General features: G+C 43.2%; 2 protein-coding genes across 2 annotated transcripts in view; one reads left to right on the top strand and one right to left on the bottom strand.

Moving 5' to 3' along the window:
- Window positions 1–8,225, top strand: part of LOC310823901 (NACHT, LRR and PYD domains-containing protein 3-like) — a 9,220-nt gene extending 995 nt beyond the window's left edge. The window contains exons 3-12 of the mRNA XM_083696841.1: window positions 95–267; window positions 618–734; window positions 1,435–1,525; window positions 1,672–1,897; window positions 2,460–4,275; window positions 5,077–5,250; window positions 5,788–5,961; window positions 6,581–6,754; window positions 6,870–6,916; window positions 7,184–8,225. Coding sequence (XP_083552967.1) covers window positions 146–267; window positions 618–734; window positions 1,435–1,525; window positions 1,672–1,897; window positions 2,460–4,275; window positions 5,077–5,250; window positions 5,788–5,961; window positions 6,581–6,754; window positions 6,870–6,916; window positions 7,184–7,734 — 3,492 coding nt within the window. The 5' untranslated portion in view covers window positions 95–145 and the 3' untranslated portion in view covers window positions 7,735–8,225. The remainder of the gene's footprint in view (window positions 1–94; window positions 268–617; window positions 735–1,434; window positions 1,526–1,671; window positions 1,898–2,459; window positions 4,276–5,076; window positions 5,251–5,787; window positions 5,962–6,580; window positions 6,755–6,869; window positions 6,917–7,183) is intronic.
- A 10,110-nt stretch (window positions 8,226–18,335) lies between these two features.
- LOC310823723 (tripartite motif-containing protein 16-like) overlaps window positions 18,336–22,500 on the bottom strand; it is a gene marked incomplete at its 5' end in the record, with an annotated part of 8,576 nt that continues 4,411 nt past the window's right edge. The window contains one exon of the mRNA XM_083696575.1: window positions 18,336–19,321. Within this exon, the coding sequence (XP_083552701.1) occupies window positions 18,776–19,321 (546 nt within the window). The 3' untranslated portion in view covers window positions 18,336–18,775. The remainder of the gene's footprint in view (window positions 19,322–22,500) is intronic.

Here is a 22,500-nt window from a genome sequence, read left to right as displayed (position 1 = left end):
TCCCTCTGTTGAGCCCCAGACTGTAGTTTCTCACTTCACTGGTTTTGAACTTTGGTCTCCTTTAACGTGCTGCGTGTGTTCATTGGGTTTATAGCAGGAGGTTATTTGAGGAGAGGAGAGAGAGGAGGGGACCACTGCCTCTAAAATGAGTCTCTCTGGGGAGAGAGAGGAGGGGACCACTGTCTCTAAAATGAGTCTCTCTGGGGAGAAAGAGGAGGGGACCACTGCCTCTAAAATGAGTCTCTCTGGGGAGGTTGAAGACATGGGGTAAGAGAAGATTCTCTGTAGGTCATTTATCATGAAGATGATGATACTGATGATGATGATGATGATGATGATAGATACTTCATTCAGAACCAGATTAATGTTAGACATAGGAATGTAGTCATACTGTAGTTCAATGCATACTTTAGCAACAGACATTGTTACAACACTCACTAGAAGGCGTGTCCATGGAGGAGGAGAGTGGATCCTGGAGGGAGATGGCCACTAAAAACCTAAAAGCTACTGACAATACAGATATAATTATTTGGACAGGCTACACCGTCCCCACTCTCACACATACACACACTCAAATGAACACATGACATCCATTGTCTTCTGTTTGTGTTTGACAGGGTCCAGCAGGAGAGACCAGCCTCACCTGTACCCAGCTGTGTGTCCCTGAAGAGTGACTGGTCTATGGACCATCCATGGACCGTCTTCAGACAAGGAACCGTCACTGCTAAACAAGGGTAGTTGTATCATGGGGGATATGATGAACTAACTGCTAGACTACGCCACCTGTTTGTTTCATGAGGTCCTCGGAGGAAACTATAATGAACTCAGGTTCTACTATCAAGGAGGGAGCATGGGAATAACGCACACAATGCAACAATAATTTATTGTACAGCTTTTAATCACATCATCTTCAGCTCTCGGAGCTCAGCACATATTGATCATTAAAGGCAGAATTTCAAATGTTAGACACAGGAATGTAGATATACTGTAGTTCAATGCAAACTGTAGCAACAGAGAGTGTTGCAACACTCACTAGAAGGCATGTCCATGGAGGAGGAGAGCGGATCCTGGAGGGAGATGGCCACTAAAAATCTAAAAGCTACTGACAATATAGTATATTAATTTGGACTGGCTACACCGTCCACCAATGTTAGTTTTTTGTAATATTCAGCTGACCCAGGAACTTTGTTTAACTTTAATAACTTATTTTCAATGGCCGAAAACAACAATGGGTTTTCAATCATACATCAGTCAGGATACAGTCATCTGAATCTTGTTAACGGTTAGTTTGAGGTTTAATCCTCATAGTGGTCTATGAGGCTGCCAATAACATTCAGTAGCGGTATACACACTTAAGTTATTCTATTTGAGAAACTGGGCCTCATTCACACTTCTCTGGATAAAGACATCTGCTTATTTCTTGTTTTTACACAGAATCTCCAGTGACCAGGAGGAGAGACCAGAGTCAGAGATTCCCAGTGGTCAGTCTGTCCAGAGTCAAAGTGAACTGGCCTCCATATTCAGGGTGAGCTAAATAGAAAGTATGACATTGAAGATGGCTAAGTAATCCACATAAAACAGTTATTTTTTTCAAGTGTTAAGTCAAGTGTTTTTTGTATTTAGTCTGTATATTGTCTATCTCACTCCACTTTATTTTTCTAAATGTTTCAGTCGCTTGAAGACAATGTCATCAGTTTAGTGAGAAATGAGCTGAAGAGGTTCAAGAGGCTTATTTCTCAAGACGACCCAGAGTGCTTTGAGAGTCAGGGGGAGGAAGAGGTGGTGGATGATGAAGAAGAGAAGCAGGAGAGCAGTGCCAGAGAAGGGGCTCTGAAGATCACACTGCACGTCCTAAGGAACATGAACCAGAAGGAGCTCGCTGACACACTGGAGAAACGTAAGAGACCTCATGTGTTTTCACAGAGAAGTGTTACTGGGCTGAAATATTGTTGGAAATACAAACACCACTAACTGTAATTATGATGTATATCCCTATTTGGTCACTCTTTATATTATGTTGCCTCTATAACTTAGTGTCTCTGTAATTACTCCAGTAACAAGATTGGTTGTTTCTGTATAATTGCATAGTAATGGGTTTGGACAGTTTCCTATAACACAGATGGAATAAGGACTGTTCTTTCCTACACATGTAGTAATATATCATTTAACTACACAACATACTATGTAATTAATTACTATATAACAACTTGTTAATTAATACAACATGTGGTCCTCTGTGGCTCAGTCGGTAGAGCATGGCTTTAACAACGCTTAGGTTGTGGGTTTGATTCTTGCTGGGACCATATATACTGAAATGTATGCACTTACTGCAATGCAAGACACTTTGGATAAAAACGTCAGCTAAATGGCATATATATATATTTACAGTTACTGCAGGTACTGGGTCAACTAAATGTAAAGTGTGCCAGGAATATTTTTTTAATTGTTTTGTCATTCAGGTGAGCTTGCTGTGGTGTGCCAACAAGAACTCAAGTCTAACCTGGAGAAGAAGTTTCAGTGTGTATTTGAGGGAATAGCAAAGCAAGGCAACCCAATACTTCTCAATAAGGTCTACACAGAGGTCTACATCACAGAGGGTGGAAGTGGAGAGGTCAATAACGAACATGAGGTCAGACAGATTGAGACAGCATCCAGGAGACCAGCAACACAGGAGACACCAATCAAATGCAACGACATCTTCAAGCCTTTACCTGGACAAGACAAACCAATGAGAAATGTGCTGACAAAGGGAGTCGCTGGCATTGGAAAAACAGTCTCAACTCAGAAGTTCATTACGGACTGGGCTGAAGGAAAAGCCAATCAGGATGTCCAGTTCATATTTCCACTTCCTTTTCGGGAGCTGAATTTAATGAAAGAGAAGAAATGCTGTTTGAATGAACTTCTTGGTCATTTCTTCATTGAAGTAAAAGAATCAGGAATCTCCAACTTTGACAAGTATAAAGTTCTGTTCATCTTTGATGGTCTGGATGAGTGTCGACTTCCTCTAGACTTCCAGAACAACGAGACATGTTGTGATGCCACAGAGTCAACCTCAGTGGATGTGCTGCTGACAAACCTCATCAAGGGGAATCTGCTTCCCTCTGCTCTCCTCTGGATAACCTCCCGACCTGCAGCAGCCAATCAGATCCCTCCTGAGTGTGTTGACCAGGTGACAGAGGTACGAGGGTTCAACAACCCACAGAAGGAGGAGTACTTCAGGAAGAGAATCAGTGATGAGAACCTGGCCAGCAGAATCAACACACACATGAAATCATCAAGGAGCCTCCACATCATGTGTCACATACCAGTGTTCTGTTGGCTCTCAGCCACTACCCTAGAGAGACTGTTGGGTGAAGCAGAGAGAGGAGAGATGCCCAAGACTCTGACACAGATGTACACACACTTCCTGGTATTTCAGACCATACAGAAGAAAGTGAAGTACCTTGGAGACCATGACAGAGATCCACAGTGGGATAAAGAACAAATTCTGTCACTGGGAAAACTGGCCTTCAATCAGCTGGAAAATGGCAATCTGATCTTCTATGAGGAAGACCTGAGGGAGTGTGGCATTGATGTCACAAAAGCCACAGTGTACTCAGGAGTGTGCACTCAGATCTTCAGAGAGGAGTGTGGGCTGCACAACGTGTTCAGCTTTGTGCATCTGAGCGTCCAGGAGTTTCTAGCTGCTTTATATGTGTTCCTCACATTCAACCACAGCAATGAGAATCCACTGGTCAAACAGAAATCCTCATCCATGAAGCTACAGTCATCACACAGCCGCGAACAAAAGATTGACACACCACTGATCAACCCCATCATCAACCTACACAAGACTGCAGTGGACCAGGCCTTACAGAGTGAGAATGGTCACATGGACCTGTTCCTCCGCTTCCTCCTGGGCCTCTCACTGGAGTCCAATCAGAATCTCCTACGAGGCCTTCTGACACAGACAGGAAGCAGCTCACAGACCAATGAGGAAACAGTCAAGTATGTCAAGGAGAAGATCAGGGAGAATCCCTCTCCAGAGAGGTGCATCAATCTGTTCCACTGTCTGAATGAGCTGAATGACCATTCTCTAGTGGAGGAGATCCAAAGCTACCTGAGCTCAGGACATCTCTCAGAAGCCAAACTCTCACCTGCACAGTGGTCAGCTCTGGTCTTTGTGTTGCTGAATTCAGAAGAGGAGCTGGATGTGTTTGACCTGAAGAAGTACTCCAGATCAGAAGATGGTCTTCTGAGGCTCCTTCCAGTGGTCACAGCCTCTAAGACGGCACTGTAAGTAGATGGACAAAACACTGTATTGAAACTTGGGTTATGAATGGAGTATGTGATCACTTATTATGATTTACGGATTAAATGGAAGAAACTGAGTTATTGATCACATGGTCAAAAGTCATTCATTAATGGATTGCACACTTATCTTTCATGTTTTATTGACACACAAATATGTGACTTGCTCCATCATGTTCAGTCGCTTTGTGTCTCAACTCCCAATAATGAGGTAGAAAGAGCCAGCTGCAGTCGGAGGACTGAACACTGGTTTGGAGAAATCCACTCCTGACGTTGAATCTGTTTTTAACGACTATCTCATTCCACTCGCGGTACCGCGATACTCACACCGCGGCTCAAATGAAGACTTTTGGTCTGACATTAAGCAAATAACATAGGTAGCATATATAATAACATGGCTGGCTGTGTTCACAGTTCAGCTAATGGGTTTGTCAGCTTTATTTTAGTGAAAGTGGAATGAGTCAGTTCTCTAGCCAGTGAGTTTACAGTTGGTGCAGTTGGAAGGAGCTCACCACTCATCTCCAACTGGAAGCTCAATCCATCATTTAAGGCATGAAAAGTATGGATACATGATGATTTCACCTTTAAAACGAAGTGAAATGAATAGAAAACATGTTGTTCTAGTGAAATATGTTAAAATCCCAAAACAGCCCATGTAAAGGATTTGGACGAAAATGTAATTATATGGTAATTAGGTGCAGGGACATACAACTGGAAATGATGGAACACATCACATATGTACACTTTTCTCTGAATTAAAATGACTTGTATTTATTTCTCATTCAGGCTGAATGGTTGTCACCTCACAGAGAGATGCTGTGAAGCGTTGGCCTCAGCTCTCAGCTCAGATTCCTGCCACCTGAGAGAGCTGGATGTCAGTGATAATGATCTAGGTGACGGGGGCGTGAAGCTGCTCTCTGCTGGACTGGGGAGTCCACACTGTCAACTACAGACACTGAGGTGAGGTCTCAGACTATTCTTGTTGTCAGACACATCATTCCTAAGTGTCTGTTACATTATCATTCTATGGAATCAATGATACTTTCACAGAAAGGCTCAATAATTGAGACAGACAATGTACATTATCTTCCAATCAATTACTATATTGTGTGTGTGTGTGTGTGTGTGTGTGTGTGTGTGTGTGTGTGTGTTTGTGTTTGTGTTTGTGTGTTTGTGTGTGTGTGTGTGTGTGTGTGTGTGTGTGTGTGTGTGTTTGGTGGAAGGGGGGCTGCTCTGTCTTCACTCTCTGAATAACTTTACTCTCCTCAAATCCTGACCCACCTGGCCTTAGATCAGCTCATGGGACTCCACCATACTGCACTATCCCAATAGCTATCAAATACATGATACCAGACGTAGAAATCCAGTCACTACAAATGTATCCATGGTTGCTGGCTCCCCTGTTGAGATCAACTATAACTCTCACTTATGAATTCTTATCATAATGCACCAAAGTGATGGTTTGGCTTCATGTATTTATTTGTATTCCTCATTCAGGCTGAATGGATGTCACCTCACAGAGAGATGCTGCGAAGCGTTGGCCTCAGCTCTCAGCTCAGACTCCTGCCACCTGAGAGAGCTGGACCTCAGTAATAATGATCTAAATGATGGGGGGGTGAAGCTGCTCTCTGCTGGACTGGGGAGTCCACACTGTCAACTACAGACACTGAGGTGAGGTCTGAGACTATTCTTGTTGCCAGACACATCATGTCTGTTTCATTATCATTCTATGGAATCAATAATACTTGCAGAGAAAGGGTCAATAATTGAGACAGACAATGTACATCATCTTCCTATCAATTACTATATAACATGTGTGTGTGTGTGTGTGTGTGTGTGTGTGTGTGTGCGTGTGCGCGTGCGCGTGTGCGTGTGCATGTGCGTGTGTGTGTGTGTGTGTGTGTGTGAGTGAGGTGGGAGGGGGGGCTACTCTGTCTGGACGTTTTGAATAACCCTACTCCCTCAAATCCTGACCCACCTGGCCTTAGATCAGCTCATGGGACTACACAATACTGCACTAACCCAATAGCTACCAAATACATTATACCAGACGTAGAAATCCAGTCACTACAAATGTATGCATGGTTGCTTGCTCCCCTGTTGAGAGCAACTATAACTCTCACTCATGAATTATTGCTCCACAGTGATCGTTTGGCTGCATGTATTTATTTGTATTCCTCATTCATATGTGGTCTTTCAATTGCCAAATGAAGAGGATTTAAAGCTGCACATGTACATTAGACAGGAATAATCAGATTCTTGATCAGATGGAGTGACACTATTTCCCCAGGTTGTCAGGCTGTAGAGTCCCAGAGGAAGGCTGTGTTTCTCTGACTTCAGCTCTGAGGTCTAAGCCCTCCCACCTGAGAGAGCTGGACCTCAGCTACAATCACCCAGGAGACTCAGGATTGGCGCTGCTCTCTGCTGTACAGAAAGATCCACTCTGTAAACTACAGACACTCAGGTAAAGGCTGAATATGTGGCTGGACATATCAATGAGAATAATGCACTGTATCTATTTTCCACATGATTGTGAGTGTGTCATTCATCCACTGTGGGTTCTTCTGTGGTTGATATAGTGTGGACCATGGTGGAGAGTGCAGGCTCAAACCTGGGCTGATCAAATGTAAGTCACCACCGCTGTAGAGAATAGGACTGTGATATTACTCAAGAACCAGGGTACAGCAGAGTTCAAACAGAGCACCAGTATTGTATTCATATGTAAATCTAAAATATTAGTAAATGTGAATTAGTTTTATCCCTTTTAAAACATTTTCAATTAATCATTAATATTTTGTGAAAAAAATAATGTTGCCATAACAAGATCACATTGTGAGTATTGTAAGTTATTCATTTATATTGATTTGATGATTATTTTTGCCCTCTCAATCAGATGCCTGTGAGCTCACACTGGACCCAAACACAGCAGACAGACGCCTCTCTCTGTCTGAGGAGAACAGAAAGGTGACACGGGGGAGAAAGAAGCAGCCGTATCCTGATCACCCAGAGAGATTTGAGCGCTATGCACAGGTGCTGTGTAGAGAGGGTCTGACTGGGCGCCGTTACTGGGAGGTAGAGTGGAGAGGGGTATGGGCTGTTATAGGAGTGACATATAAAGGAATCAGAAGGAGAGGATGGGGTTATGACTGTGTGTTGGGAAACAATGACAAGTCCTGGAGTCTGCTCTGCTCTGGTAACAGTTACTCCGCCTGGCACAATAATAAGAAGACTGACATACCTGTCCCCTCCTCTGGCTCCCACAGAGTAGGAGTGTATCTGGACTGGCCGGCCGGCACTCTGTCCTTCTACAGCATCTCCTCTGACACACGGACCCTCCTGCACACATTCCACTCCACATTCCCTGAGCCCCTCTACCCAGGGTTTAGGGTTGGGTATGACTGTTCAGTGACCCTGTGTAAACTAGTCTCAGGGAGATCACACTGAACACCAAAGGCTCAAAGATGACGGATCATAACATGATGCAGTTGGATAGTGGTGTGTTTTCACTGAGATGTTGGATGTACAGATGTTCTCTCTCCCAGTGTGTAGGGTGTAGTGTGTAGTTATATTATTTTTTTACTGTATATATATATGTATATATACATTATTAAATTAAATAAAATGCATCTGATAGTAAAATAGACTGTAATTGATAGGAAATAGGTTCAGCAATTGAGCGACAAAAAAACAGAAGCTTACATGTTTTTTTGTTTTTTTTTATGGAAATGCAACTGACAGTGAAACAATCCAGATGAATGATTAGATGATCAAATCAGACTGATGATGAACTCTGAGAATAACACAGGAGAGAGTGTCTGTATGTATATAAGAGTTGGTTAGATTGGGTGTTTGAGTTGTGATGCTGGATTACGTTGCTGTGTGTAAGATAGCAGGGAGTGGATGTGAAGACAGCTCTCCTTCTCTGTCAGTACAACATGGACATGTTCTATAATTCACTTTCCATAGAATCCTTCACCTGTCTCTCTATCCAACGTACATGTTGTTCCTTCTCCTATGTGTGTGTGTGTGTGTGTGTGTGTGTGTGTGTGTGTGTGTGTGTGTATATAAGAGTTGGTTAGATTGGGTGTTTGAGTTGTGTCACCGAGGGTGAGTCTAGTACGTCCTTTCCCCGGCCTGAACACCATTCCCAACGTTCCCCAGTTAAACACGGCAGGATCGGCCCGAGGTTCGAGAGCAACCTTGGTGAATCACCACGACACGGCAAGAGAAAGAGAAAAAGCTTAGCAGCCGGGGGCCCGACCTGACGAGGGACACCGCGGCTGAGGATGTTCCTGAAACACATTTTATCTTTGAACTATCCTTCAAATAGGTGCAACTGCATAACTGCTTATGAATGATAAGTTGATTCAAATAGGTGTTAACTGCATTACTGCTTATGAATGATAAGTTGATTCAAATGTGTGTAACTGATTAATGATAAGTTGATTCAAATGTGTGTAACTGATAAGTTGATTTAAATGTGTGAAACTGAAATGATAAGTTGATTCAAATGTGTGTAACTGATTAATGATAAGTTGATTCAAAAGTGTGTAACTGAAATGATAAGTTGATTCAAAAGAGTGTCACTGATTGATGATAAGTTGAGTCAAATATATATAATTGGTTAATGATAAATGAGTTCAAATATGTGCAAAAGGCAAAACTGAATAAGAGAAATTATAAGGGTAGTGTATGACTCCGGGTCAACACATCTGGTTGGACCTTGTAGTGATAACGGTTTAACTGATACTGAAGTAGGCAACCAAATGCATTAATGTTTGCCTGTATAATTCTTACTCAGAAATGATTACTGAAGTAGGCCACCATACTAATGTTTAACTGTATAATTCATGTGTGCTAATGATAATTGTATACCATATGTACTAAATGTTAACTTTGAGAAAGGCCTAGATTAGTATGTTACAAAAATAGAATATAATTGCACAATAAGAAGTGGCCTTGAGTCCATGTTTGAGCAGGAGAGTAATAAGTATGTCTAGTAGACATAACAACAGGTGCCCTTAGGCCCATGACTAAGCATGGGTGCGAACTCAGGGTGATGTAATGAATTAGATAGAATTCTAGGCTTGACTGAGATCTAGATTGAATTCAATGCCTGACAAAATGAACTAGATAAGAAAGGGTGGGGGTAACAAAAAGCCCCATTGCAAGATTATAAAAAGAGCTCCCTGGAGCAGTACAACGGTCATTCCCCGCTGCGGAGCGTAACACCTGGAGGCCCAGAGCAGGACTGAGTGTGTTGAAGATTACCCCGGAGTGGAAACTGGAGTTTTTCATACTCTAGCACCCGAGCAGAATCTCCGTGACCGGAGCTCACACTCTGATTAAATTCTGACTTCAGGACTCGCCACACTAGTACAACGGAGGACCTTGGCGGACCTTTGTTTGTATAACAACAGCTCTGGCGGATAGAGGAACCGGCTTCGCTCTGATCAATTGACACTGGGGCTTCTCTAAATTTCATTGTAATGCTGCAATGTTTTAAGCCATCATTAAAGAATTTAACCTGCATTTAAAGGAACAGTTTTCTCAAATTTAATTCTTAATTATTATTACTATTATTATTCTTATTATTCTTATTATTCTTATTATATATATATATATATATATATTTTTTTTTTTTTCATTTTTAGTCATTCCATCCCTCATAAGCCTTTTTACCTCCTCCTGGTAACATAAAATATTATAGACTACTGTGCATAATACATCTTAGGATCTGAAGGGATATATCTGGCCCCTTATTACTTCCTTTGGATAAAGGGTAAAACCCTTTATCTGCAACCACACCAACTGGCACTCATATCAGATTAGAGCGGTCGTTAACCATAGAGACTACCCACTTCTGCGTACAGTTTTTAGGATTGGGGTGATTTTTCAGTTCAGCTGAGGTGGGTAGAGGAAGATATGGGGGGAACTATGGGATGTAGACCGTTAACAGCGGAGTGAATCTAATCGACACCAACCTACATAGGACCAGTCAGCATCTGACAGGGTAACACCCCTCAGGCTCAGGATCCATAACCTGTTATCTGAGGGTTGGTCGGGGGTTCTGTACAGAGCCTAAATTCCCGGGAGACAAAGGAGGATTCCACCGTCAAGTGTGAGAACCAATTATGCACTGGGAATTGTGACAGTTTTTCCGTACCTCCAAGATCCATTCTCCAAACAAGGATATGTAAGTTCTTGTTTTCTATGTGAAAACCCAAACCATTATATTTTCTATACTTTCTTCTCTTTTTAGTTTCCTTGTTTGTATTTAAATCCTGTTTCAGATGAGTATATAGGTTTCTCAGCCTTGTATTTCCCACTAGTTTTTGTAAAGTTTTATATTGTCAGTGTCTAAACTTATTGTGTTGAGTAATTGATATGAATATGTGTGCCTTGGTTTTGTTGTCTTAAACAAAAACACTACTATGATCCTGAGGGTAACACTGGCTACATTGCATGGAGGATCAAGACGGTTCAACGCAACACCTCTGCTGGCTTCTGGGGTCATTCCAAGACAGTTATTCAGGATGGTCCAACAACCAGAGGAGAATCTTTGTTGGCCTGTGAACAGCTATTTGGTGAGGAGTGCAGGGAGGCGATATCTACAATCAGACATTCAACTGATGAATCTGTGGTCAGAGACAAAATGAGAGTGACTTTCGAGTATCGACAGAAGATGGTCCATGATGAGGATGCATCATCATCAGTCCTGGATGTGTTCCTTCATTTCCTTGATGTGCCTGGATTGGTAAGAAAATCTTTAGCTTTTGTAGCAGTTTCAGTATTTGACCCCACCATTTCCCTTTGTCATCTATACTGAAATCTGTATATCAAAATATTGTCTCCTTGTTTTTAGATTGACCAGGATTTCTCCATGATGTTTGGTGACGAACTGTCTCAGAAATTCCTGGCAAAGTGGTCAACATTCTTCAAGCCAAAAGTCATCGCAGACTGCAAGACTCTTCCACCAAATCAGTACATTGTTGAGCTGCTGTCAGGAACTGAACCTCAACCTGAGGACAACCACGGTCAGTATAGACGGTTTTGTATTTCCAAAAAATATCATTAGTGTTCATTAATGTCTAATTTCATTCTTTTGTGATGTCTTTAGGATGGGACAGTGATATGTCGTCAATCCTTTTGCTGCTGCATCTGCTCCCTCCGACCTCAAGAGGCCAGAAAAAAACAGCCAAGATCAGTTCAGCTCAAGCAGCCAGCCATCTTGTGAGATATCTTAAGCAAAAGTTAATTTTTAAACCTCAGATGTGCACTTTGAGGTGCAGATTATTTTGGAATTCTGAGACATACATCATCTCATTTTGTTCATTCCATCTGTAAATAAGCTGTGATGAAACGCTTGGTGATAAAAAAAACATGCAAAGAGTTTAATTTTCATATTTACTTTGTCCCTTTTCTGACCTACAGGAAGGAGCCAGTGTGACTACCTTCCTTGAGACTGCTGACACAAAACAACCATTCCTCCTCTGCATCGGTGAGCAAAGGAATGATATCCAACGGTTCTACCTTGTTATCGACCGAAAACCGATACCATGCAAGGCACATACATCAGTGGCAGCTTTTGATGAACTGTTCAAAACTCACTACGTCTTCAGTCTTTCATATGACGAAGCTCTTTGTAATTTCTACACATTTATCCAAACCACAATTTACAACATCGATATCGGAAGAGCAAAGGAGAGCCCACGTGTTAAAGAACTTAGAGCACGACTGCTGCAGCGAGAGGACTGCATTTATAAACAGCCTTCAAGATGTTCACATGTTTTGAATGTAAAGCGCACCACAAAAATTGTTTGGTTCTTTGTCACCATCTAAAATTTCAACATGGTCTATATCCTGGCAAAACGTTACGTTTAAAATGTGGAGAGCTAGGTTGCCCATTATCATGTTGTACTAAAAGTGGCTTCCGAAAGCACCTCAACAAGGTGCATAGTCACAGCATGGATCAAGAGGTTGATACTAATCAGGATGTTGCCACTCAGAAAGAATGTGAGGCGGAATGTTCAAGTGATCGCCCAACTGTTGTTGCTACTTTGCAGATTCCACCGGTACCAACAAAGCTTTGTGAAGTAACAAGTCAGCTACCTTCAATGTGTGGATCAATTGTTGCACATCTGCAAGCATCAGGTCTCCCTGAAAGTGCTGTCCAAACAACTGTTTGTTCAATGGAAGAAGTCGTTAATGACGTCCAAAGCCAAGCACAAGTAGCAGTTCTCAAAACGGTTTCTCCTGAAACTAAGAGTTCAGGCATTTCTCAAAAAATAGAGCACTGTTTTGATCAATTAGGTAATCCTTTTTCAGAATTAAACACGGGGGCAAAGAGGCATAAATATTACAATGAAAAATGGGAAATTGTTGAACCTAAAGAATATGTCCTTGGGGTTATACTGGATTTGCGCAGAGATAGAACTACAGGTGTCTACAATCAGGTTCAAAACAAGTGCATGTATGTGCCGATTCTGGGTACACTCAAATCCATATTCAAAAACAGTAAGAGAGAGCTTTTTACAGGACAAACATAGTGAAAATGGTATGTACAAAGACATCAATGATGGGTCATATTTCCAAAAACCATGCCCTGTTCTCACAGCAAAAGCATGCTTTACAGATTCTACTCTATTACGACGATTTTGAAACTGCTAACACTCTAGGTTCCAAGAAGGTGACACACAACATTGGGGGTGTCTACTTTACTCTAAAACATCTTCCACCCAAGTGTAACTCAGTACTGATGAATGTACATCTTGCAGCTCTATTCTACACTGAAGATCTGAAGACATATGGTTTTGATGTGATACTAAAGACTCTTATTGATGACCTGAAAATCTTAGAAACCGAAGGAATACAGCTTCTTTGTTTTGATCAACCATTGCTTGGCTCAGTAATTCAAGTAACAGGAGATAATCTGGCTTTAAATAGCTTGTTGGGTTTTGTGGAATCTTTCAGTGCAACACATTTTTGTAGGTTTTGTTTAATGAGGAAGGAAGAAGTGCAATCTGTATTTACTGAGAATCATCCTGGGTTAATTTTCCGTTCCAAAGAGGGTCATACTGAACATTGTAGGGCACTAAATGAAAATCTTGAACTGCGGTCATTATATGGTGTTAAAAAGTCATGTGTGCTCAATTCATTAGAGTATTTCCATAACACTGATAACTATGCTGTTGATATAATGCATGATTTGCTAGAGGGTGTGGTACAGTATGAACTTAAGCTGTTTTTTGAGTACCTCGTTAAACAGGGCTATGTCTCTTTGAACTCATTGTCAGACAGGATACAGAGCTTTAATTACGGTTACACAGAACATAAAAACAAACCAAGTGGGTTAAAGATGGATGATAAGAGCAAACACCCGGGTCAGAATGCCGTCCAGTCATGGTGTCTTCTGCGCAACACTCCACTTATATTGGGTGATGTCATTAAAAGGGATAACAGTCACTGAAACTTTCTTCTGCTTCTAATACAGATAGTCAATATAGTGTTTTCCTACACCATAACTGATGGGATGATATCTTACTTGAAACATCTGATCTGTGATCACCATACTCTGTTCAAAGCATTGTTTCCCGACAAGAAGTTGATCCCCAAGCACCATTTGATGATACACTATCTGAGATGCATACAAAAAATTGGCCCTCTTATCCATATGTGGTGCATGCGATTTGAAGCCAAACACACATTTTTCTAAAGATGTGGTAAAGATTTCAAAAATCTCACCAAATCATCGGTGAAGCAGCATCAGCGCCAATTGGCGTTTCAATTTGAAAATTATTGTTTTAGATTATTTGAATTTGGTCCTAAAACATCAAAAACAATCAGCACCTTGCAAGGTGGGGAAGAACTTAGTCAGACATTATATTTAGAAGCATGTTCAAGTGTTTCAAGCACCAACTGGGTCAGAAATGATGGTACTGAGTACCAGGTTGATTTGTTCATATGCACTGGATGTACCGATGATCTCCCTGCTTTCAAAAATATCTGTGAAATTATTATATACGGAGAGCGTGCTTTCATAATAGCCTGTAATGTAGAAACAATGTACTATGATGACCACTTTAATGCCTACTGTATAGAAGACCAAATGGATGAGTTTTCTGTTATCTGCGTGGATGAACTGACTCATTTCAAACCATTTGACAAGCAGTGCTCTAATGAGAATAGTCACAAAGCATACATAGTGCCCTATTCTTATATGTAGAAAAGTTCTCAGTAAATACAGATTGCACTTCTGTCACAAAGGTGTCGCAGGGAAGTTGTTACATTATTTTTTATTTTTTATTTTGAATAAATAAGCCTCAAAGTCTGGTACTATTCTGCGACATACATCATCTCATTTTGTTCAATCCATCTGTAAATAAGATGTGATGAAATGCTTAGTAATAAAAACCATGCATATTGACTTTGTACCTTTGCTTACCTACAGAAGGGAGCCAGTGTAACGTGTATATTTAAATTGTCTTTATTTGTCTTCTATTTATCTGCCATCAAGATCTGGATGATAACAAAATAAAACATGTTTTTTATAAAGCAATCAACTTGTATGTCATTCTTATTTTTAATTGGTTTATCTCCGAATTATTGAAATATTTAAATGTTTTATTTTAATTGTACAGTAGCATATTTTGACTTTATAGTGTTAATGAGGCAACTCCTTTTATAGAAATTCAAATCACACTGAGAGAGTTAATTTCTAACACTAAGCACTGGAGTTGAAAACATTCAAGATTCAAGATTCAAGTGAACATGTAACACTGGTAAGTGTTAAGCAGTGTTAAATTTCAACTATAGAAAGAGTTGATACATAACTCTATTATAGTGTAAACATGGCAACACTTTCAAAAGTGTTAAATTCACTCTGTGGGGAGTGGACCCCTCCGGAAACTTTAAATGTGTTGAAATTAACTCTTTTACAGTTAATTTGAGTCTGTCGATTTTGCTGTGTAGTGATTCAACTGCTAGTGATTCAAATACTCGTGATTCAACTACTAGTGATTCAACTACTAGTGATTCAACTACTAGTGATTCAACTACTAGTGATGATTCAACTACTAGTGATTCAACTGCTAGTGATTCAACTACTAGTGATGATTCAACTACTAGTGATTCAACTACTAGTGATGATTCAACTACTAGTGATTCAACTACTAGTGATGATTCAACTACTAGTGATTCAACTACTAGTGATGATTCAACTACTAGTGATTCAACTACTAGTGATGATTCAACTACTAGTGATTCAACTACTAGTGATGATTCAACTACTAGTGATTCAACTACTAGTGATGATTCAACTACTAGTGATTCAACTGCTAGTGATTCAACTACTAGTGATGATTCAACTACTAGTGATTCAACTACTAGTGATTCAACTACTAGTGATGATATAACTACTAGTGATTCAACTACTAGTGATGATTCAACTACTAGTGATTCAACTACTAGTGATTCAACTACTAGTGATGATTCAACTACTAGTGATTCAACTACTAGTGATGATTCAACTACTAGTGATTCAACTACTAGTGATGATTCAACTACTAGTGATTCAACTGCTAGTGATTCAACTACTAGTGATGATTCAACTACTAGTGATGATTCAACTACTAGTGATTACTACTACTGATGATTCAACTACTAGTGATGATTCAACTACTAGTGATTCGACTACTACTGATGATTCAACTACTAGTGATTCAACCGCTAGTGATTCAACTACTGTCTCCTGGCAGTCAGGCCCTGTACAGGTACCCCGGACCAACCCTCCGACTAACAGGTATGGACGTCAGCCTGCAGGGTCTTACCCTGTAAGCTACTTCCTAACAGGTCCTGTGTAGGTTGGTGTCGATTAGACTCACTCCGCTTGTTAACAGTCCACATCCCATAGTTCCTCCATTGACTTCCTTTACCCACTTCAGTTGAACTGAAAACTCCCCCGAAAACCGTACACAGAAGTGGGTAACCTCTATGGTTAACGACTGCTCTAATCTTATACGAGTGCAAGTTGGTGTGGTTGCGGAAAGGTATTTATCGGTAAGTACAATTTACCCAAAGGACGTAATGATGGGCTACATATAACCATTCAGATCCTATGATGAAATATGCACAGTAATCTATAACCTTTAATGTCACCAGGAGGAGGTAAAAATACTTTTGATGAATGGAATAGTTCAATAATTATTATAATTTTTTTTTAATTGAGTTTAGAAAACTGTTACTTTAAATGCAGGTTAGATTGTTTAATAATGGCTTAAAGCCTTACAGCATAGCTAAGTTATCATAAAAATGGGTTACAAACAGAGTATTAAAATATTAAAATGATGAAAATATAAAAAATGATCAAAATTAGAAAAGAATAAAATCTCTACCTCTATCCCTGCTCTGCCTGATCTACTTGTCTGTGAAATTTAAAGAAGTCCCAGTTCCTCTCCGTCGAGTGAAGCCGGTTCCTCTTTCCGCCACGGCTGTGGTAAAGAGCCGGTGTTATGCTCCCCTGGCTGAGGGACCCCTGGCTGAATCAGTCCCTCCCCTGGCGGAGGGACTCTGATTCCCGCAGAGTGTCTCAGCTTTGCCCCCTGAAACTGCTCTACCGGTCTCAGCTTTTCCTCTAAGTCCTTTCTTCCTCAAAGAAAGGTCCGCCAGGTCCTCTGTTGCAATCCAGTGGCGAGTCCGTTAGTCAGGATTTGATCAGAGTGTGAAGTCCAGCCACGGACAACTCTCGGGCACCAGACTATGAGAGCTCCAGTTCCACCCCGGGGTAAGTTATCCAACATGCTCCTTCCTGCTCCGGTTCTAACGCTCCTCAGCGGGGAATGACTGAAGTACTGCTCCGGGGAGCTCTTCTTATACCCTGTTTCTGATCCACAACTTGACATCATCTCTGTTTACAAACAGAGCGGTGTTTAACCCTTTTGGCGGGTAGCTAGAACCATGGCTAAGCTAATCTAGTGGCTAAGTAACTTGCTTCTAATGTAAATAAGGAAGTGCTTTTAGGGAAGTTTCTCTGTCCCTCAACTCTCAGTGTTACAAGACCTCATCAAAACAATACATCCAAACAGTAAAACAGTATAGTAATCAAACATAAATCAATACCAGTAATCACTCTATACTTCACATTGTTACTCTTAATCATCCTTATCATTCTCATACTTGATTATGGACACAGTAGTACTTCTTGTTGGTGATTCCCACTACCTGACCTACTTCCCCCCGTAGGCCTTACGCAATAACCCCTTTTATGCAGTGATAAAACTTTGTATCATCAAAAATAAGCTGTAGTAATATAGTATCATATTTCAGTAATCATCCCTGAGTAAGATTCACACAATCAAACATTGGTATTCTTATATTCTTAGTACTTTCATTGGTAGCATGCCGTCATCACAATGAGGCCTAAGCAGACATGTTGACACGGGGGGGTCACACACTCACACTCTAGTTCCTCTTAAGCAGTTATGCAGTTACACATATTTAAATCAACTTATCATTCATAAGCAGTTATGCAGTTTACACCTATTTGAATCAACTTATCATTCATAAGCAGTTATGCAGTTTACACCTATTTGAATCAACTTATCATTCATAAGCAGTTATGCAGTTGCACCTATTTGAGGGATAGATGGAAGATAAAATGTGTTTCAGGAACATCCTCAGCCGCGGTGTCCCTCGTCAGGTCGGGCCCCCGGCTGCTAAGCTTTTTCTCTTTCTCTTGCCGTGTCGTGGTGATTCACCAAGGTTGCTCTCGAACCTCGGGCCGATCCTGCCGTGCTTAACTGGGGAACGTTGGGAATGGTGTTCAGGCCGGGGAAAGGCCGTACTAGACTCGCCCTGGGTGACACAACTCAAACACCCAATTTAAACAACTCTTATATACACACACACACACACACACACACACACACACACACACACACAGGAGAAGGAACAACATGTACGTTGGATAGAGAGACAGGTGAAGGAATCTATGGAAAGTGAATCACAGAACATGTCCATGTTGTACTGACAGAGAAGGAGAGCTGTCTTCACATCCACTCCCTGCTATCTTACACACAGCAACGTAATCCAGCATCACAACTCAAACACCCAATCTAACCAACTCTTATATACATCCAGACACTCTCTCCTGTGTTATTCTCAGAGTTCATCATCAGTCTGATTTGATCATCTAATCATTCATCTAGATTGTTTCACTATCAGTTGCATTTCCATCAAAAACAAACAAACATATATAAACAAATATATACATATTTTCTGTACCTGTAGTCTATTTCACTATCAGATGCATTTTTTAATAATTATATATATATATATATATATACAGTAAGAAAAAATATAACTACACACAACACACAACACCCTACACACTGGGAGAGGGAACATCTGTACATCCAACATCTCAGTGAAAACACACCACCATCCGACTGCATCATGTTCTGATCCGACATCTTTGAGCCTTTGGTGTTCAGTGTGATCTCCCTGAGACTAGTTTACACAGGGTCACTGAACAGTCATAGTCCCAAAGATAAAACCCTGGGTAGAGGGGCTCAGTGAATGTGGAGTGGAATGTGTGCAGGAGGGTCTGTGTGTCAGAGGAGACGCTGTAGAAGGACAGAGTGCCGGCCGGCCAGTCCAGATACACTCCTACTCTGTGGGAGCCAGAGGAGGGGACAGGTATGGCAGTCTTCTTCTTATTGTGCCTGGCGGAGTAACTGTTACCAGAGCAGAGCAGACTCCAGGACTTGTCATTGTATCCCAACACACAGTCATAACCGCCTCCTCTCCTGCTGATTCCTTTATATGTCACTCCTATATCAGCCCACCCCCCACTCCTCTCTACCTCCCAGTAACAGCGCCCAGTCAGACCCTCTCTACACAGCACCTGTGCATAGCCCTCAAATCTCTCTGGGTGATCAGGATACGGCTGCTTCTCTCTCCCCCGTGTCACCTTTCTGTTCTCCTCAGACAGAGAGAGGAGTCTGTGTGCTGTGTTTGGGTCCAGTGTGAGCTCACAGGCATCTGGGGGAAGAGCAGAGGGAGGGAGGGAGGGAGGGAGGGAGAGAGAGAGAGAGAGAGGAGAGAGAGAGAGGGGGACGGAGGAAGAGAGAGAGAGGAGAGGGGAGAGAGAGAGAGAGAGAGAGAGGGGGAGAGAGAGAGAGAAAGAGAGGAGAGAGAGAAAAAGAGGAGAGAGAGAGAGAAAGAGGAGGAAGAGAGAGGGGGACAGAGGAAGAGAAAGAGAGAAAGGGATGGAGGGAGAGAGAGAGAAGAGAGAGAGGAAGAGAGAGAGGGAGAATAAGAGAGAGAGGAGGAAGAGAGAGGGGGACGGAGGAAGAGAAAGAGAGAGAGAGAGAGAGAGAGAGAGGGGAGAGAGGAGAGGGGGGAGAGAGTGGGACAGAGGAAGAGAGAGAGGGACGGAGGAAGAGAGAGAGAGAGGAGAGAGAGAGAGAGGGGAGAGAGGAGAGGGGGGAGAGAGTGGGACAGAGGAAGAGAGAGAGAGAGAGGGAGAGAGAGAGGGGAGATAGAGAGAAGGAACAGAGAGGGGGATGGAGGAAGAGAAAGAGAGAGGGATGGAGGGAGGGAGAGAGAGAGAGAGAGAGGGAGAGAGAGAGAGAGAGAGAGGAGGAAGATAGAGAGAGACGGAGGAAGAGAAAGAGAGAGAGGGAGGGAAGGAGAGAGAGAGAGAGGAGAGAGAGAGAGAGAGAGGGGACGGAGGAAGAGAAAGAGAGAGAGGGTTGGAGGGAGAGAGAGAGGGATGGAGGGAGAGAGAGAGAGGAGAAAGAAAGAGAGAGGGAGAGAGAGAGAGAGAAAGGAGGAAGAGAGAGGGGGACGGAGGAAGATAAAAAGAGAGAGGGATGGAGGGAGAGAGAGAGAGAGGGGGAGAGAGAGGGAGGGTGGGAGAGTCAGATATGTAGGCTGTCTTTGATGAGTCTCTCCCTCTCCTAGAGATCTCTCGTTGTGTCTCAGAGTTTGTGGAGAGGATCAATGGAGGGAGGGAGGGAGGGAGGGATAAAGGGAGGGAGGGAGAGATAAAGAGAGAGAGAAACTGTCAGCTACTTCAGGAGAAACACACTCACATTGGAAGAACTGGTCCTGGGCTCTGGTCTTGGGCTCTGGTGGCAGGAAAACATCCACTCCATTCACTACAGACGGGAGGGAGGGAGGGAGAGAGAGAGGGAGGGAGAGAGGAAGAAAAAGGAAGGGAGGAGAGGGAGGGAGGGGGAGACAGAGAGAGAGGGGAGGTAGGGGTAGAGGGAGGGAGAAAGGGATGAGAGGGACGGAGGAGGAGATAGGGAGAGGGAGGGAGGGAAAGAGGGAGAGAGAAAAAGAGGGAGGGAGAGGAGGGAGGGAGGGAGGGATAGAGAGAGGAGGGAGGGAGGGAGAGAGAGAGAGGGAGGGAGGGAGAGGAGGGAGGGAGGGAGATGGAGGGAGGGAGGGAGAAAGAGGGAGGGATAGAGGGAGGATGGAGAGAGGGAGAGAGGAAGAAAGGAGGGAGGCAGAGAGGGAGGGATATAGGGAGGGGGGGAGAGAGGGAGAAAGAGGGAGGGAGATGATAGAGGGAGAGAGGGAGGGAGGGAGAGAGGGAGGGGGGGATAGAGGGGGGAAGGAGGGAGGGAGGGATAGAGGGAGGAAGAGTTAAGGAGAGGATAGAGGGTGAGAGGGATGAAGGAGGGAGGGAGAGAGGGAGATAGAGGAGAGAGGGAGGGAGCGAGAGAGGGAGAGGAGGAATCGAGGGAGGGAGAGTAGGAGAGAGAGGGAGGGAGGGAGAGAGAAGAGGGAGGGAGGGAGGGTGGAAGGGAGAGAGGGACAGAGAAAGTGGGAGGGAGAGGATAGAGGGAGAGAGGGAGGGATGGAGAGGAGAGAGGGAGGGATAAAGGGAGGAAGGATGGAGGGAGAGAGAGGAGGGAGGGAGGAAGAGAGGGAGAGGAGGGATAGAGGGAGGGATAGAGGGAAAGAAGGAGGGAGAGAGAGAGGGAGGGAGAGAGGGATTGATAGAGGGAGGAAGGAGGGAGGGAGAGAGGCAGAGAGGGAGGGACAGGTGGGAGAGAGGGAGGGAGAGAGGGGGTGAGGGAGGGAGGGAGAGGATTGAGGGAGAAAGGGAGAGAGAGGAGGGAGGGAGGAAGAGAGGGATAGAGGGAGGGATAGTGCGAAGGATAGAGGGAGGAAGAAGGGAGGGAGGGAGAGGTGGGAGGGAGGGAGAGATAGAGGGATTGATAGAGGGAGGGATGGATGGTGAGAGGGAGAGAGAGGAAGGAGGGAGAGAGGTAGAGAGAAAGAGGGAGGGAGAGGATAGAGGGAGGGATAGAGGTAGGGAGAGAGGTAGGGAGAGAGGGAAGGATAGAGGGAGGGAGGGATGGAGGGAGAAAGAGGAGGGAGGGAGGCAAAGAGGGAGGGAAAGAGGGAGTGGAGGGAAGGAGGGAGGGATAGAGGGAGGGAGAGAGAAAGGGAGAGAGGTGGGGGAAGGAGGGAGGGAGAGGATGGAGGGAGGGAGAGAGGTAGGTAGAGTAGCAGAGAGAGGTAGGAAGGGAGAGAGAGGCACGGAGGGAGAGCAAGAGGAGGGAGGGAGGGAGGAAAGGGAGGGAAAGAGAGAGAAAGTGGGAAGGAGGGAGAGAGTGAGGTAGGGAGGGAGAGAGGGAGGGAGGGAGAAAGGGAGAGAGGGTGGGAGGTAGAGGGAGAGGGGGGTAGGGAGGGAGAGAGAGAAAAAGACAGAGAAAGAGGGAAAGAGAGAGAGCGAGATTGGATGGGGAGAAGAGGTAGGGAGGGAGAGAGGGAGGGAGAGAGGGAGAGAGAGAGAGAGAGACATGTATCAGTCAAGGGTTGTAAACATGGACAGGTCCCACATTGTTCTGATGGGGGGAAAAGAGAAGGCCTCACTTTGCAGGTTAACCCTTTGGGGACCAGGGGTATTTTCTCCATTTTTACATACATTTCTTCTTTCTCAATTTGAAGGCACTTCCATACAAAATAATAGCCAAGTGTTTCATATCAATATTTTCAGGACAAACTCAGCTTTCTTGACTGTGATAGATGTTTACCCCAACAGCACTGTGTGAAGAGGTAAGTAGGCCTAAACCTGAACATTTCGAATCTGTTTTTCAGAAATGTTTCAAATCCCATGTGAAAACATATCTTTACCCATGTGGATGAATTGTTTTGGTGGTTGAAATTCATTCATGAAGTCCTGAGCTACAC

This window comes from Argentina silus (assembly GCF_951799395.1).
Source record: "Argentina silus genome assembly, chromosome: Y".
Lineage (NCBI taxonomy): Eukaryota > Metazoa > Chordata > Actinopteri > Argentiniformes > Argentinidae > Argentina > Argentina silus.
Note: the sequence above shows the minus strand (reverse complement) of the source record. Positions and strands in the feature narration are given on the sequence as shown.